This window comes from Podarcis erhardii (assembly GCF_964252035.2).
Source record: "Podarcis erhardii genome assembly, chromosome: 3".
Lineage (NCBI taxonomy): Eukaryota > Metazoa > Chordata > Lepidosauria > Squamata > Lacertidae > Podarcis > Podarcis erhardii.
Genome location: NC_138507.1, coordinates 93,200,141 through 93,217,419, shown reverse-complemented (window position 1 = coordinate 93,217,419; position 17,279 = coordinate 93,200,141). Strand labels below are relative to the sequence as shown.

Here is a 17,279-nt window from a genome sequence, read left to right as displayed (position 1 = left end):
AAAATTATCTCTTGGCAATTACAACTTTAGTCTCTAAAAAGGAGAAGAAGAGTTTGGATTTGATATCCCGCCTTTCACTCCCTTTAAGGAGTTTCAAAGCGGCTAACATTCTCCTTTCCCTTCCTCCCCCACAACAAACACTCTGTGAGGTGAGTGGGGCTGAGAGACTTCAAAGAAGTGTGACTGGCCCAAGGTCACCCAGCAGCTGCATGTGGAGGAGCGGAGACGCGAACCTGGTTCCCCAGATTACGAGAACATCGCTCTTAACCACTACACCACACTTCAGCCTGTGAATAGTTACATAGAATTACCAAGTTGGAAGGGACTCTAGGGGTCATCTACTCCAACCCCCTGCAATGCAGGAATCTCAACTAAAGCATCCATGACCAAGTGTCAAATCAAGGCTGAAACAAATGAAATGCAAACAAGGACAACACAGGTCCCCTTTAGTCCACATGTGCTAACTAACCTTCTACAGCAGGGGTAGCCAGTGTGGTGCTCTCCAGATGTTATTAGAGGCCATCAGTTCAGAATAGCATGGCCAATCGTCAGGGAAGATGGAGACTGCAATACACCAACATCTGAAGGGTACCATGTTGACCCTCAAGATGTTACCCTTTCTAGAATAAGGAATTTTAAAATGTAGGCTTTATCCCACAGCACACAGAAAAATTAAGACAAAAACCTCCCACATCCAAAGCTCAACTTCAAAACAGGAATACAAAACTCAAACTCTCATGAAGATTTCAGCAATAAAACAGAAATTGGTGCTCTTATTGCAGGCCCTCAAATAACAATAACCTGGGGGAAGTGGAAACAGCTAATAATATTCCCATTTCAAAATCTGATGGCAGGTGAGGTATGAGAGTGCATGCCTCCCCAATACCCATTATAATTATAGCCATTCATCAAGGAAGTAAAAAGTCTGGAAAGAATGAGGGTAATCCAACCTAATATGCCATTGCATTTGGAGGCACACCCATTACAGAATCTCTCCCAATACTGTCACCATGCACAGGAAGCAGCATATGTCAAGGGTCAGAAACCTGTGGCTGTCCCAGTGACCTCTCTTCTAGTGTAGTTCACTTCACTTCACACTCGAAGACTATAGAACATTAAGAATAGCCGCTACAATAATGTGTAAATGAGCAAGCAGCACAGGACTTTTGTCGCCACCTAAATTTGGCTTGGAACTAGTCTCCTACATCCCTGAAACACACTATACCCTATATACACTTGGAGACTGTTCAGCATTGATTACAAGTTTATTAGTTTTTTACACAATAAAGTACAATGTCTTTCAGAAGAAATTATTTAATTTACGATAATTATTAAATTATATCTGAAAGATTATTAATGGTGGATTGGAATAGAATTAAGATATTATCAATATTGTATCAGTAACATCTTAATATAAGAATGATGCATTTTCTATTTTGTTATTGTAATCCAATTAATAGATTTGTATCAAAGTAGTATAACTGAATATCCAAATCAGGCATGGACTCATGAGGTGGCTTTGGGCAAGTAGTAGTTATCCATGTTAAATCCACAGATAGCAATGATCAACCTCAGGGGCATATATGCTAAATAATATACGATACTTAATACAACATTGAAAATGATGAACACAGATGGCTATTTTACCCCTTTTCTGCCATGCCATATCCATCAAGTAGCATCCAAGTAAGTCATACTCAGAATAGACCCGTTAGTCTGAGTCAATAATTTCAATGGTCTACTTATTGGATTAATCCTGTTTCCAACAGCAATATAGAATTTAAAACAAAATATTAAAATAACTATTCAGAGAAACAGAGGAAGTTATTAAACTTCAGATAATATTTTCTATCACTAGAAGATGTACTGGGGCATATATATAGGTGACTATATATAGACCCATGATCATCCTAGCTGATTAATTCTAGATTCTTGATCCATGTATTGCCCTCTCTGCAGTCTTGCTTTTCAAAGTCATTTGTTGAACAAGTGGTCACTCAGCTAATCCAAAAAGACAATGGAAAGAGCTATCATTTTTTCTGGAGTCTCTCCCAATCCACCATTCAGCCTGGGTATGACAAACACTAGAGTGAATGATAAGCACTGCTTTGCTTAGAGATCAAGAGGAGAAATGGAACCCCATCAATCTTGTTAGTCCTTTCTGTAGCCTTTGATACCAAGTGATCACTGCTGACATGACTATGGGGTCTGATTAGTGCTGTGATGCTGCTCAAGTGTTCCATTTTCTTTTCGTTTTTATAAGAACATGTAAGAAGGTGAAAGGACTATTAGTTATCCCCTTAGAAGCTTTCCAAGTGGCCTGCTGCAAGGTAACTGGGCAAATTGATTTGAATACACGATGTCACAGGTTATGAACATGAGCCAATTCATGGGCACCCCACTCAAATCCTGCAATCTTATTGCTCTGTTGGCCATGACTGAAAACACACACACACACACACACACACACACACACACAGTAGTATACATCTGAATACCAGATACTTTGAATGTTTAGCAGGAGGGCGACTGCTGTATTCATGTCTCACTATTATACTGTCCAGGGAGTTCTGGCAGGCAACTGTTAGAAATAGGATGTTGGCCTGATTGCCTGCTCTGGGATGGCTCTCTTCATGATACTGGATGTTAGCAAGCCAAATGAAAAAGAATCTACACAAAGCTGTAATGACCACCGTTGGCAGATAGTACAAATGAGGCGGTGTGGAGAAGAAGGGGAGACACACTTCACTGACAACAATTCAGTCTCCCTTGGTCACTTAAGTCTACAGCCTGGATAGCTGTTAAAATTTTAAACTGCAACCTGCCTAGGGGCCTACTAGTGAAGGGAGGGTAATAAATATTATTATTAATAATAATATCTATGTTGGCCTTTAGAGCCCCAACAAATGTACCTGTATGTTTGAACTCCACTGTATAATACATTCACACATTTTTGGCATCAACCTAAAAAGTGGAACATATGAAGTAAATCCTAGTAACTTCTGGCAGAATTTACTAAACATTTAAGGCTGCTGTCCTACATGCACTTACTTTGAGAAAGTTCTATTGAACTCAACAGGACTTATTTCTAAAGAACCACCCACAGAATCAGGCTGCAGAGCCCTAAGCAGTTTGACCCAAAATAACTGCAATATAAATTTTTCCCAATCTCACGTGAGATTGTTAGCTTGAAAGGTCAACAGAAACACAAGCTATTAATCATGATACCTTTTTGCTTATTATCAGATTTGTTTGCATATACAGGGGATTTCTCTGTAATTTCTCTAATTTAGGATCCCTTTCCTGATGATCTACTATCACCCAGTATTGTGAGTGTATACATGTAGCATGTATGCATGTGCCCGCACGTGCACGCACGCACGCACGCGCACACACACAGGCTCTGATGCTAACTTTGCTTGCAGGAGTTAGTACTTCATCATTCATTTTTCTTTTATATTTTGCAAATATATAATCTATAGTCTTCTAGATGAGGTGTGTACAAATTTAATATAGGAAGAAAAAAATACAGCTCCTAAATACTACTTTTAAAATAAAGTTTACTATACATCTTCCCATATTAATTCTTATTTTGATTCACCAGCAATTATATAGTAGGACTGTTCAAAGAAAGGTCCAGCTTGAAAACACATTCCAAATTCATAGATTCTTTTATCAACGTTTTGAGGTACCTGGAGCATCTCTCCCATTTGTAAGTTATATGCTTCTCATAGTTATTTCATATTTCAATTTATTGTGAAGGCTTAGCTGTCAGAACAAATAAGCAACACAGAAGTTGTATACAAAAGGAAAAGTGATGGCACAATGTAAAATCAAAATGTGCCATCATGAAAGCAATATACTAGATATTATCAAAAAAGACCATAACGTTGTCTAACTGCAGCATTTGCTAAAACGGCTACTTTAGCAGTTTCACCCCTGTTGCCTGCATCTAGCAGATACATAGTTTTAAATTGGATTGACCAAAATATAATCCAAATATAAAGACTTAGTCATGTATATCTTTTGGGTCTTCTATTACAAACATAAACACCTAAGGTGAGAAGTATTCTACCCCTTCTCTTCTCTCTCTCTCTCTCGTCTTAACACCTATGGATTCCCCCCCCCCCCACAATGACCCATAAAATATCACCAGAGGCATCAGTTGAAATTCCAATAAATTAAATGTCTTTCTGTTGTGTGTTCTAATGAGAAACCAGTTCAAAATATAAAGGCAAACACCTATTTTCTAGGAAAAATACTCACATTTATTGTGAAATGTTCTGAATAAGATTTAAGGATAAATTTTATTCTCAGAAATCTGAAGGGGACAAAGGTACTACAGTACAGGTCTTTTAATTAAAAAAATAAAAATGTATTGTCAGAGAATGTATTGTATTTCTTATTCATCTTATCTACATTTGTACAAAAATGGAAATACCAGTCTCTCCCAATTATTTCAATACATTTTCCCAAAATTGCTTTTTTGATGTATGAATGGTGAAAACACTCCTTGCTCCAATAAATGTAATACTCAAAAGAATGCCAGTCCACTTCTATGCAATGTGCTCAATAAAAGCACAAGATTTTACCTCAATTTATATTCACCTCAGTTACATTATTTATTCCCACACAACTCTTGCACTTTATAGCATTTGTTTGTTCTGTTTGGTTATATTATCTAAGTGCTATCATATTATCAGCTGTTCATTCTTAAAGTAACACAGTTCTACTTGTCGGAGAGGAAAAGTTTATGCATGATTAGACTTTGATTTGATTAAAAAGAACAAGATACAAATACTTTCAGGCAGCAACTGAAGTTTAACAAAACATCTGTTTTTCCATACTTCATTTCCTGTCTGATGGGGGAAGGGAAGAGAGAACAGGAAAATATCCTTTTGACAACAAATAAATCAACCAGAAGAAAGCTAAACCAACATCAACCAATTCCTCACTGTTTTCATAGTCACTTTTGTAGTAACGCTGTATTTTCCACTTGAATAAGAGGAAAAATGCACCACTATAATGACAGGGCAGCTGAATGTATGGGGGGAAAAAATCAGGGTTGTATCCAACTGAACCATACTCTGAGGAAAGCCCCTGAAATCAAAGTACTTACATTAGTAATTTCAATTTATTTGATGGGTCTACTCAGAGTATGACTTAGATGCATGCAACCCTCAGTACAAAAGAGTTTGGGTGATAGGAGTGGTTAAGAGAGTATTTCATGCTTCCCGTAAACACAATACATTGTCTCCCTTATTTTGTGTGTGTACGCACATAATTGTTTTAGTTCCAGTGTATAAATTTGAGCTATATCATCTCAATGAAATGATCAGAAGACTGTCTTGTTTTAATTAAACAGAAAACTACAGAGAATGACCCAAGTTCTAGACAGCTACATAAATGCAAAAGTCAACTGAAAAGAGTACTGTTTGCTGTCAGTCATTGCATTTCACTAACGTTTATTCAAATATGCCACTTCACAGAGACCATATATCATCCCCTGAAAGGCATACCCAGAACAATTTCACTCAAGAACAGATTAAAGAGTTGAGCACAAAAATGTACACATTTCTCATCAGTGACTAACAAGAGATACTTATATATCTATGCCCACACTGCTGCAGGATGTTCAAATACACTCATGACATGAGAGAGACATGACACTTTAAATTTTTTAGGCTTTTCATTACAAATATCAGGTAGGCTGGTGTATATACTTATTTTATTAAGACACATGTGTACCCCAACACAAATCTGGGGGGAGGGGGAGGCATAGTATTACTACAAATAAACTAAACTATATAAAACAATTCAAGAATCTCTCTTACCACAATTGCATGAGGAGAGTGCACTAAAGGCTTGAGTTCATTCAGGTCGTTCTCAGCCTACAAGTAGCAGTTTTTAAAATAGAAAGGGAGAGAAAAAAGAGAGATAAACCAAGGATTATGAACAGCACCAACCAACAAATCTGCAACTCAGACCTATGGAAGCTTATTCAAAGTTAAATCTCACTAAGTTCAATGGATTTACTCTCAAGTAACTGTGTATAGGATTGCAGTTCTAGTGATAATTAGGCAGTTGCATGCCTCTTCCATTACCTTATCCCATTCTCCTTCCATGACATGATTGCGGAATTTGGTAGCAGAAGGATGTTCTAAACGACATCCTGACTCTTGCATTAGAAGATCAACAGTCTGGCTGCAGGAGAGAGGTACAGTATTTTAAAAAAAAGCTGACCAATCTTATTCTTACAGTGAAGCCATCCATGTAGCCATAAATCCAAAATATTGTTTTTTAAAAAATGTTCCACCTTAAGAAAAATAAGATGCTGGAATGTGTTCTAATGAATTCCAGCAAACAAACTTGTGCCCTCAGATCCACAAGTTACATATGGAGTATAAACTTCACAAATACAAAGTTATTTTTCCTCAGCTATTTTGATGATCAAGAATAACATGGCTCCATAAAAACACACTGTTTTAACATGTTATTCATATGAAAACACAAACATTTACATTAGATTATAACGTGATTAGAACTACCTATAGCAACTGGAATTTTGTTGATGCAGCGAACACAGTGTTATTCCCTACCAATATATCATCTGCCTTCAAGTCAGTTGTCCATTAGGCTGGGATCTTAATAAAATAGACTATTCTATAACCTACAACCCTCCCCTTCACATTTTAAACTAAAAATAGCGCATTTACTATGGTGTAGTCTATGAACAGTCACGAGTTGTCACCTGCTGCTGTAAACTTGCCCTATTTCAGTGGTGTGCTTGTTTCAAGCACAGAGTTAATTAAAACCAATCCATTCCTACAATAACACAAGCTCTTGGCATACAAGGGGCCATAATTTTCCTATAGTACATATTCCTACACGTCCACACCTCAATATTCTCTAGCTGCTATTATATTGTACTATTGTTAGGTTTGTTTTGTTAATCCAACTGCTGATGTCCTGCATTTATTTGCTTTTCACCCTCCCCCACCCCAGCTGCATGCCTATTACTCAGCTCAAAGTACTGCAGTGCTGCAAGCAACAGAAGAGTCAACACATTTGACATTAATGTTCTGAAGAACTTATACACAGAGTATATTCAAAGACTACATTAGACATAGTTATATCCAAATTACATTTTAAACGTACTGTTCATTTTAACACCTAGCCAACGACAGAGACTGTACAAACATAAGTATTTTGATATACTGGTTTGCTTTTTTAACTCAACATACTTGTTTTAAGACTATAGACAAAGAGATTTCCGTACACTGTTGTGTTGAAAATGCTATTTTATCTGTACCATCTTTGCACCAATTCACCTTTATTACTATGTTCTTGGGCCTTCATACTGTCATAGTTGACAGAAGAATCTACCTGTTCTCCGAGTAGGAAGTCCACACAGGACTAGGCCTGAAAAAATAGGCCCCAGAGTTTCACTGCCTTCATCCCTTCATTCCCTGGATTTATCTCCTCTCCCCCCATCTCTCTCTTTGATATTAAACTGCGACAGAATAATCTGTGACAAAAAGTGCCCATCCTTGGCATAAATATGGGCCAAGGCAGCCACACAAAAGTGTTGGATTCTCTCCCTTGGGCATATAATGTGCCCTAAAATAAACAAGTCGGCCATGGCCATTATTCTCATCAGCACAAACCCTCGTCTATTTTGTATCCTCCTCCCCCCTCTCAAAGATTTGGATGGAAATAAAAAATAAAAAGGCATTTTACAAGAGCAATACCCCCGACCCCACCCCAAGAGCTGGGTCTCCCTCAAACGTGAGCCTCGCAGTGACTCAAAAGGGGGAGAAAGCACAAACAACAACGAGAAAGCCAAAGCCAAAACAGAGGTTTCTGGAGATGGGGTCAGCCAAAACGGGGGGTGTGGGTGTGTGTGAAATTTCGGGCCCACTTCCGCACCCCACGGAAGACTCCGCGCCCCACATAGCGCTGAGTTGGGAAGGGCATTAATGGAGACTGTCGTCCTCAGCTTGCCCCACTTACTTGAGGCCCAGCCCGTGGAGGTGCTGCCCGATGAGCCGGATCACGTCCTCGTCGGACTGCGAGAGCCGCTTCTTCTTCTTCAGGGCGCTGCCGCCGACCCCGACGCCGCTGCCTCCCCCCATCTCGACGGCGGACCCCCCGGGGGCCGAAACCCCGTTGTTGACACTCGGCCCGCCGCCGCCGCCGCCACCCCCGCCGTTGTTGTTGTTGGCCGACGGCAGAAGCCCGTTGGCGTGAGCGAGCTGCTCCCCGGCGCTCGAGCCCGAAGAGGCCTCGCCGTTTTGGGCGCTGAGGCAGCCCAGCTCGGGACCCTGCGACGATGACGGCGGCGGCGGCGGCGGCGGCGGCTGTTGTTGTTGCTGCTGCTGTTGCTGCTGACCCCCTCCTGCCCCGTTGGCCTGCATGGCGCTGCTGCTGCTGCTGCTGCTGCTGCTGCCGCCGCTGGCTCTGAGGGGGTTGGCAGCAGGGGGGGCGAGCCCGGCGGAGAGCGAGGGGGACGGGGACGAGGTGAGGCCTGCTCTGCCCGCGGAAGCCCCGGGCTCTCCTGCTCCCTCCGCCGCCGCCGCCGCCGGGGAGGCCCGCGCTTTCTTCCGCGGTGGCGGGGAGGCTCCGCCGGTGTCCGAGTCGGAGGAGGAGGAAGCGGAGGCCAGAGTTTCCTCGCCGAGAGCGGCCGTGGTGGGAAGCCGGGGGGGGGGGAGTGAGGAAGGGGAGGCGGGGGTGGGAGTGGGGTGGGGGAGGTGGCGGGGGTGAGGAGCGGGGTGGGGGGGAGCCCTGGTCCCTCTTCCTCGAGGCCCCTCAGACAGCAGCGGCCGCCTCCGCCCGCTCTAGGGTCCCTCCAGCTAACGCTGCCCGAAGCCCACCGCCTGGCAGCCCCAGGCGCCCGGCCCACTCCTCTCCACTAGCCCGCTGGGTTTGTGGCTTCTCTGCCTAGCTGCAGCCTAATGGAGTCCGGGCCGGGACGTCACAGGAAATTCCTATACTGCCCCCTACACTCACTTCCGCCGCCGCCTGGGGTAGGCTCTGGGGGTGCAGAGTGCAGAGGGGGCAGCCTAGGGCCAGTGGCGTGAGGGGCTCCGGCTGGCCTCCACAGCACCACCCGCTGGGCGGGCACAGACCCTGCTCGGGGTGGCTGAGGTGGGCGCTTTGTCACCGCACCTGACTGTTTGCGTGAGGCTGGCTGGCTTGTTATGCTTCCACCTTGCTTATCTCATATGCCCATATAGGGCAAGGCTGGAGGTATATGTAAATATATACACACACCCTCGTTTCCCCGTGCTCTGAAATGGCACACATAAACGGGAACTAGCATGTTGATGTGCTCCGAAAACATTGTTCTATAGTTACCAATTACTTCTTTTTTTTGGGGGGGGGGAGTGAGTTGAATCTTTGTATTGGAAACAGCAAAAGAGTCTTGTGGCTGATGTGTTCGTCTTTAAGGCTCCGCAAGACTAATAGGGCTACTGTCCTGGAAGTTGTTGTTTCAGTTCTGAGTGGGTTTCTTCCCTTTCTGGCTTCTATGTATATATATATATATGTATGTGTAGGTAGGTAGATCCAGTGCTTTTTTCTGGGGGGATGCAGGGGTACACATACCCCTAAACATTTTGTGAATCTGAGTTTGGCCTCACTGAGGGGCAGAATTACAATATGAGTAGGAAAATGAGAGTTACCCCTAAACATTTTTAAGGGGAAAAAAAGCAGTGGATGATAGATACTTTAACATCAAAGTAACAGGTGTTTGTAAGAAACGCAAACATATTTGTATAAAGTGTTTTCAGACTAAGAAAATATCCCTCCCCCTTGTTTTTGTGCCCCTACCCTGAGGTAGAACTTCAATATTATATCCCCACACAATAGAGTAGGAGTGGCAAGCCCTGCCTTTCTGCAGGAATTACAGCATTTCCCATTTAATGGGGAAAAATGGGGCTCTGGTGTTAGAGGGCAGTTGTCTATAGCCTTTGAATAACAAAATATACATAATAACTATATATATATGTGTGTGTGTGTGTGTACTTCCCCCCCCCCCTTAAGAGCAGGTGTTAGCTTTAGTACTGCCTTCCATTAAAAATACTAAATGTTTTAAAATGCATTAAAATGAAAAGTATTTCAAGGGCAACAGAACATTGAGGGAGGGAGTAAACCCTATGACAGCCCAGTCAAAATCCAGTAGATGCTTGTGGTTCTCATGCCAATATATTCCACGTAGCACTAACAATCACAAAAGGATATACTGTGGGCAGGAGTTGTGTTTTTCTCAGTGACAAAATATTGTTCCTTGACGTATGGAGAAATATTGCAGCTTGATGTATGGATCTTACTGGTTTTGCAGAAATCCACACAGTGAATGAATAACAACTGCTTATTGATAGTGCTAAAAACTGTCTCGAAAGGACCCAACTACAACTGGGTCTGCCTTTCCATTAGGCATCTTGTAACTAACCCTTGCCATCCCCTAACTACAACTATACCTATGTAACTCAGGGTAACAATTCATGCATCTAATTATATGGACTCCAGTTCACAAAAACTTGTGCCGTAATAAATTTGTTTTTAAGTCTTGAAGGTGTCACAATAATCTTTATGGTCTTTGGCCTGATAATGCTGGTGACTGGTAATTCAGATATGAAGCTTCTCTAAATGATGCTGACCTCCCAACTGCACCAGGTGAGTCTTGTTTAGTTACCATCTTTTTGGAAGAGACATCAGAATACATTTATGCTACTCCTTCTCAACAAAAATCCTATGGTACTTTTTACAAGGCATGGGTGTTGGCCTTGTGCCATGCCTAATTCCAATTTATAAAATGTAATTATCCAAGCATCCTACCTAAATAGTACCATGAATACAATGCTATTTCTCACTTCCTGCCATTATATTGTTGTGTAATGTCACTTAGTAACAATGAACAGCCAATGTATATACATAATGAACAATAATTACATTCAAAATGCCTATGGTCTCTCACTATAAATTATTATTATTATTTATCAAATTTCTATACCACCCTTCATCCAAAGATCAGAGTGTGGTTTACAACAGAAAAACACATAAATACGTACCACAATGACAAACAAAAATAATAACTCAAGACACAGCATTATTATTTGTTAAAGTTCTTATTTATTAAAATTTATCATATATTAAATTTATTATTATTAAAATATTATTGATTTAATTTCTAGACCACCCATAAATGCTATGAAGCAGCAACTTCCCCTCCCCCTTCAGGTAACAGCAGACATTTAGGCTGCAATTCTAATGGTATTTACCTCAGTATATATCTTTAGATTGCACTGGTAGAGCACTTCACTCACAACTATCAAACAGAGATAAAAATGTAAAGTACAGTAGAAGGGTTAATATTGAAACATTGTTTAGCTAAAGCATGCCACAACTCCTCACTGCTTGCTGCCTGCTGCCCAGGAGGACTCCCCTGAGTGAGTGCTTGAGGGCCCTGCTCTTGCCACTTACCATCTGGCCTGGGGCGGGGCCTGAAGCCTCACAAGGACTGCGTGCTGCTTGCTGCCTGCTGCCCAGGAGGACTCCCCTGAGTGAGTGCTTGAGGGCCCTGCTCTTGCCACTTACCACCTGGCCCAGGGCGGGGCCTGACAGGCCTCACTAGGACAGTGTTACTGCAGGAGGGGCACAGAGTGTTTTTAAAATGTTTTTAAAAAATTTCTTTTGGATTTTTTGTATGTGGGGGGTGGGGGTGGGATGGAAGTTTGGTTGGGTTTGGGGAATTATTTTTTTATTTTGATGTTCTTGTAATTTTTACATTTTTTTGTTTGTATTGTTTTATTGGTTTTGTTTGTTTGTATAAGTTGTTATTTTGTTCTTAGGGGGAGGGGTCAGGGCTGCCGGGGAGTGGGCCCCAGCCCACAAAATGGCTGGGGCATGTTCCACAGGGGGGAATGCACTGGGACAACCGATCTCAGTGATCACGGGTAGGAGGAGGAGTTACGCTAAGACCAGACCATGTCATTACAGAGGAGGCAGGTTTAGTCGTTGTCTGAGGACTATTCCTGCCTCCGGGTCTGGTCCTGACCGGATGGATACTAGAATCAGCAAGGGATACCCACATGATCTGAAAGTGTTGCTGTGCAATGCCAGGTCAATGATTCATAAGACCACTGCCATCCATGACTTGATCATGGATGGAGGATTTGATCTGGCATGTGTAACAGAGACTTGGTTGGATGAAGCAGATGGGCCTGTCCTTGCCGCTGCTTGCCCACCAGGTTTCTCCTACGCACAGCAACCCAGGTCATGTGGGCGGGGAGGGGGGGTTGCAGTGATTTTTAGGAAGTCATTAGTCTGCACCAGGCGTCCTATTGGGAAGACCCAGTTTTCTGAGTGCATGTTCTGGAAGTTGGGCAATAGGGGCAGTACAGGATTCCTATTGGTGTACCGACCTCCCCGCTGCACCAAGGATTCCCTGCCCGAGCTGCTTCAGGTCGTGGCGGATATGCTCCTGGAGACACCTAGCTTGGTTGTCCTGGGGGATTTTAACATCCATGCCGACACGACCTTACAAGGGGCCGCTCGGGACTTCGTGGAAAGCATGGCCTCCATGGGGCTGTCCCTGAATAAGTCTGGCCCAACTCATAGCCACGGACATGCCTTAGACTTGGTGTTTACCTCTACGGATGCTGGTGATCTGATATTAACTAAAAGCGAAACAAAAGAAGTGCCATGGTCAGATCACTTCCTGGTGCAACTGGACTTCTCCGCAACCCTTCCCCTCCGCAGGGAGGTGGGACCGATTCGGATGGTCCGCCCCCACCACTTAATGGATCCAATTGGCTTCCAGAGAGTGGTAGGGGATGCTTTATCCCAAGTTGATGGCCTTTCAGCTGATTCCCTGGTGGCCCGCTGGAATGCGGAGTTAACCAGGGCTATTGACTGTCTGGCTCCGAAGCGCCCTCTCCGATTGCATGGAGCCCGGACAGCCCCGTGGTTTTCCCCGGAGCTGAGGGTGATGAAACAATCGTTGAGACGGCTAGAGCGCCGGTGGCGGAAAACTCATTCTGAATCAGACCGGACACGGGTTAGAGCTCAACGTCGAGCCTACCAAGTGGCAATGGCGACGGCGAAGAGGGCCTTCTTCACCGCCTCCATTGCATCTGCAGAAAACAGCAGCAGGAGACTTTTTCAGGTGGTTCGCAATCTATCAGAACCACCTGTACCACCGGGGCCTGGTAGGGACCCCAAGATCTCCTGCAATGCTTTTGCAAAGTTTTTGCAGATAAAATCGCTCAGATTCAGAAGGAGGTAGACTCCACCGTGGGAGCAGGGCCAGGGCGGGAGAGTGCTAGAGTTCTGTCTGGTCCTGTTACATGGGATCAATTCCAGTCTGTTACCTCCGAGGATGTGGACAGGCTGCTTGGACGAGTGAAACCGACCACCTGTCTCTTTGATCCTTGCCCATCCTGGCTGATAAAAGCGAGCCGGGAAGGGCTGGGCGATGGGATCTGCGGGGTGGTGAATGCTTCCCTCTGTGAGGGAGCCTTCCCAGACCCGCTGAAAGAGGCGGTCATTAAACCGCTTCTTAAAAAAACATCTTTAGACCCGGCCAATTTGGCCAACTATCGCCCAGTCTCAAATCTGCCATTCTTGGGCAAGGTGATTGAGCGGGTGGTTGCTGAACAACTCCAAGCACGCCTGGAGGAAACGGACCATTTGGATCCCTTCCAATCGGGATTCAGGCCTCACCATGGGACTGAAACTGCCTTGGTCGCGCTGGTTGATGATCTCCGGCGGGCTAGGGACAAAGGTGAGAGCTGTTTCCTAGTTCTGCTGGATCTCTCAGCGGCCTTTGACACCATCGACCATAACATCCTTCTGGACCGTCTAGAGGGGCTGGGAGCTGGGGGCACTGTTATACAGTGGTTCCGCTCCTTCCTCCTGGGCCGTGTCCAGAAGGTGGTGGGGGGGGTGAGTGTTCAGACCCCTGGGCTCTCACTTGTGGGGTGCCTCAGGGTTCTGTCCTCTCCCCCATGCTTTTTAATATCTATATGAAGCCGCTGGGAGAGATCATCAGGGGGTTTGGACTGGGTGTTCATCAGTATGCAGATGACACCCAGCTCTACCTCTCCTTTAAATCAGAACCAGTGAAGGCGGTGAAGGTCCTGTGTGAGTGCCTGGAGGCGGTTGGAGGTTGGATGGCGGCTAACAGATTGAGGTTGAATCCTGACAAGACAGAAGTACTGTTTTTGGGGGACAGGAGGCGGGCAGGTGTGGAGGATTCCCTGGTCCTGAATGGGGTAACTGTGCCCCTGAAGGACCAGGTGCGCAGCCTGGGAGTCATTTTGGACTCACAGCTGTCCATGGAGGCGCAGATTAACTCTATGTCCAGGGCAGCTGTCTACCAGCTCCACCTGGTACGCAGGCTAAGACCCTACCTCCCCACGGACTGTCTCGCCAGAGTGGTGCATGCTCTAGTTATCTCACGCTTGGACTACTGCAATGCGCTCTACGTGGGGCTACCTTTGAAGGTGACCCGGAAACTGCAATTAATCCAGAATGCGGCAGCTAGACTGGTGACTGGGAGTGGCCGCTGGGACCACATAACACCGGTTCTGAGAGATCTGCATTGGCTCCCAGTACGTTTCCGAGCACGATTCAAAGTGTTGGTGCTGACCTTTAAAGCCCTAAACGGCCTCGGTCCTGTATACCTGAAGGAGCGTCTCCACCCCCATCGTTCAGCCCGGACACTGAGATCCAGCGCCGAGGGCCTTCTGGCGGTTCCCTCATTGCGAGAAGTGAGGCTACAGGGAACCAGACAGAGGGCCTTCTCGGTAGTGGCGCCCGCCCTGTGGAACGCCCTCCCATCAGATGTCAAAGAGATAAAGAATTACCTGACGTTCAGAAGACATCTTAAGGCAGCCCTGTTCAGGGATGTTTTTAATATGTAATGCTGTATTGTTTTTAATACTGATTGGGAGCCGCCCAGAGTGGCTGGGGAAACTCAGCCAGATGGGCGGGGTATAAATAATAAATTATTATTATTATTATTATTATGATGATGATGATGAAGGGGATTACTGTGCCCGTTGTTGTTAAATACACATTTGTTACTATACCATTTATGTCCTGCTAAATTAACCTAATCCATTTTCTTCATAAAATATTAGAGGGATATTTATTGTGGTTGATGGTGGGGAAGACCCTGCATCTTCTGACTTTATCTGCAGTTTCATGTGTTCACACAGTCAAATGCTGATACTTCTCCACTTTTCAGTTTTTCATGCAAAAATGTGTATCTCACTAGAGAGGAAAACATTTTGAGTGACTGGTGCATACGGAATGTAATATTGACTCTTTCCTGGCTGTTGTCCCATCCCTCCTTCATTATCAGAGCGTCTTCCCTTCTTTTAGGGGTGTGGCAAGGTTAAAGTTGCACTATCACTTCAGGCCAGTGAGTGACTAAAAAGTAAGTTGAATGTGGCAAATGTGCTGAGAATGACACAATTTTTTCCTCACTGCAGCATAAAAATATGCTCTTTCAAGATTTGTAGAGATGTGACCAGAAGAAAGGACTTTATTGTACTTGATCACATAACTTTCAATAAGGAAGATGTTCACAGTTTCTCTAAAACAGGGGTGAGCACCTTCTTTTCTGTTTTAGTCACTGGGTAAGAACAGCGGGTGGCGCTGTGGGTTAAACCACAGAGACTAGGGCTTGCTGATCAGAAGGTTGGCGGTTCAAATCCCGCGATGGGGTGAGCTCCCATTGCTTGGTCCCTGCTCCTGCCAACCTAGCAGTTCAAAAGCACATCAAAGTGCAAGTAGATAAATAGGTACCGCTTCGGTGGGAAGGTAAACAGCATTTCCGTGCGCTGCTCTGGTTCTCCAGAAGCTGCTTAGTCATGCTGGCCACATGACCCGGAAGCTGTACGCGGCTCCCTTGGCCAATAAAGCAAGATGAGCGCCGCAACCCCAGAGTCGGCCACGACTGGACCTAATGGTCAGGGGTCCCTTTACCTTTTAAGAACATATCTCTGTATTCCTAGTCACATTCCACTACTTTCAAATATAGTCAATCTGTAACTGAATCTGTTTGAGGAATTTAACCTCTTAAACAGAAATGTTTAGGGTTAGAATTCTTTCCAATATATTTTTTAAAATCTTCAAATATTGTGGTTTTGTCAGTGAAATGCTCTTGCGTGCACTCTCTCTCTCTCTCTCTCTGTGTGTTACACTACAGCTTTCCTTTCAAAACTAGTTTCAGTTAATGTTTGTTACTCACATATACCAATATTGGATCAGACCTGTTGCTTAGAATAGCAATCATCAAAGACACTTTAAAAAAAAAAGATTTAATTTTAAAGACAGGAAAGTGTGCCTCACTCTTTGGTATGATGCACAAACTAGTTGTTAATGCTGCAACATGTAAGGTGTTAATTAGATCCAATTATAACCTGAGTAGCCTGCCCTGGCATTACAGTGCATCCTGGCACTCCTTTAAATTTTTATTCGCATATGAACTGGGATTGTCATGGTTTCCTGGATTCATATAGAAAATACAATTGTAAATCATCTGGAAGTTTTGTCTGATAAGCATCAATTGAGAACAACTTTTTTGGTTTCTATGATTACAGTACCATCAGGGCTATTTTTCTAGAACAAGAGGTGCTGGAATTCACCATGAACGCCTCCCTTGTTCTTTTAGAATGACAATGGTGCCCCCCCCCCCCCGAGAGGTACTGAAACTGAGTTCCCATGAGTTCCAGATGAAAAAAAAAGCCCTGAGTACCATATAGCTAATTTTCAAAATAGGTAAAAGTTAAGTTAAAAATGGTACACAGTAGAAATGAGAAGAACTAGGAAGCTCCATAGGTTTGATTCTAATTTCTCCCTCTCTCTCTCACTCACACACACACACTCACACACACTTTGGTTTCCAAACGTTTTGGAAGTTGAACGGACTTCCAGAACAGATTCCGTTTGATTTCCAAGGTACAACTGTACTCTTGTTTGATGCATCAGAGTGTTGGACTAGGGCCTGGGAGGCCAGGGTTCAAATGTCCATTCACCCATGAAGAGCACTTGGTGATTTTGGACCTGTCACTGTCTGTTAGCCTAACCTATTTATTACTATATATTTTATTTTTATAATTTTTAAAATAATTTGTCACAGCTAAAAATTGGCCGCTGTTTCTTTAACACTAAAAGAACTAAGTCAGCATGAGTCAGCGGCCTACAATGACTCATGCAACCTTTCACCATATTGTACCTGTATATATAGAGTGGTCAATGTTAGTGTT

At 43.9% G+C, this 17,279-nt stretch overlaps 1 protein-coding gene and 1 long non-coding RNA gene across 6 annotated transcripts in view; both read right to left on the bottom strand.

The window, feature by feature from the left end:
* Positions 1-8,557, bottom strand: part of WDR26 (WD repeat domain 26) — a 37,367-nt gene extending 28,810 nt beyond the window's left edge. For 2 of the 5 annotated variants that reach the window (XM_081857802.1, XM_081857803.1), the window contains exons 1-3: positions 8,014-8,557; positions 6,105-6,204; positions 5,835-5,891 (exon numbers count right to left, since the gene is read on the bottom strand). In XM_081857802.1, the coding sequence (XP_081713928.1) occupies positions 5,835-5,891; positions 6,105-6,204; positions 8,014-8,417 (561 nt within the window). In that variant the 5' untranslated portion in view covers positions 8,418-8,557. The remainder of the gene's footprint in view (positions 1-5,834; positions 5,892-6,104; positions 6,205-8,013) is intronic. The other 3 variants (XM_081857805.1, XM_081857804.1, XM_081857806.1) reach the window with 2 other exon arrangements.
* Positions 8,558-9,382: 825 nt separating this feature from the next.
* LOC309339667 lies at positions 9,383-15,401 on the bottom strand. The gene is made up of 2 exons (XR_014155518.1): positions 15,332-15,401; positions 9,383-10,668 (listed from the first exon to the last, which is right to left on the bottom strand). It is a non-coding gene; the product is annotated as an uncharacterized lncRNA (long non-coding RNA).
* Positions 15,402-17,279: the final 1,878 nt, after the last annotated feature.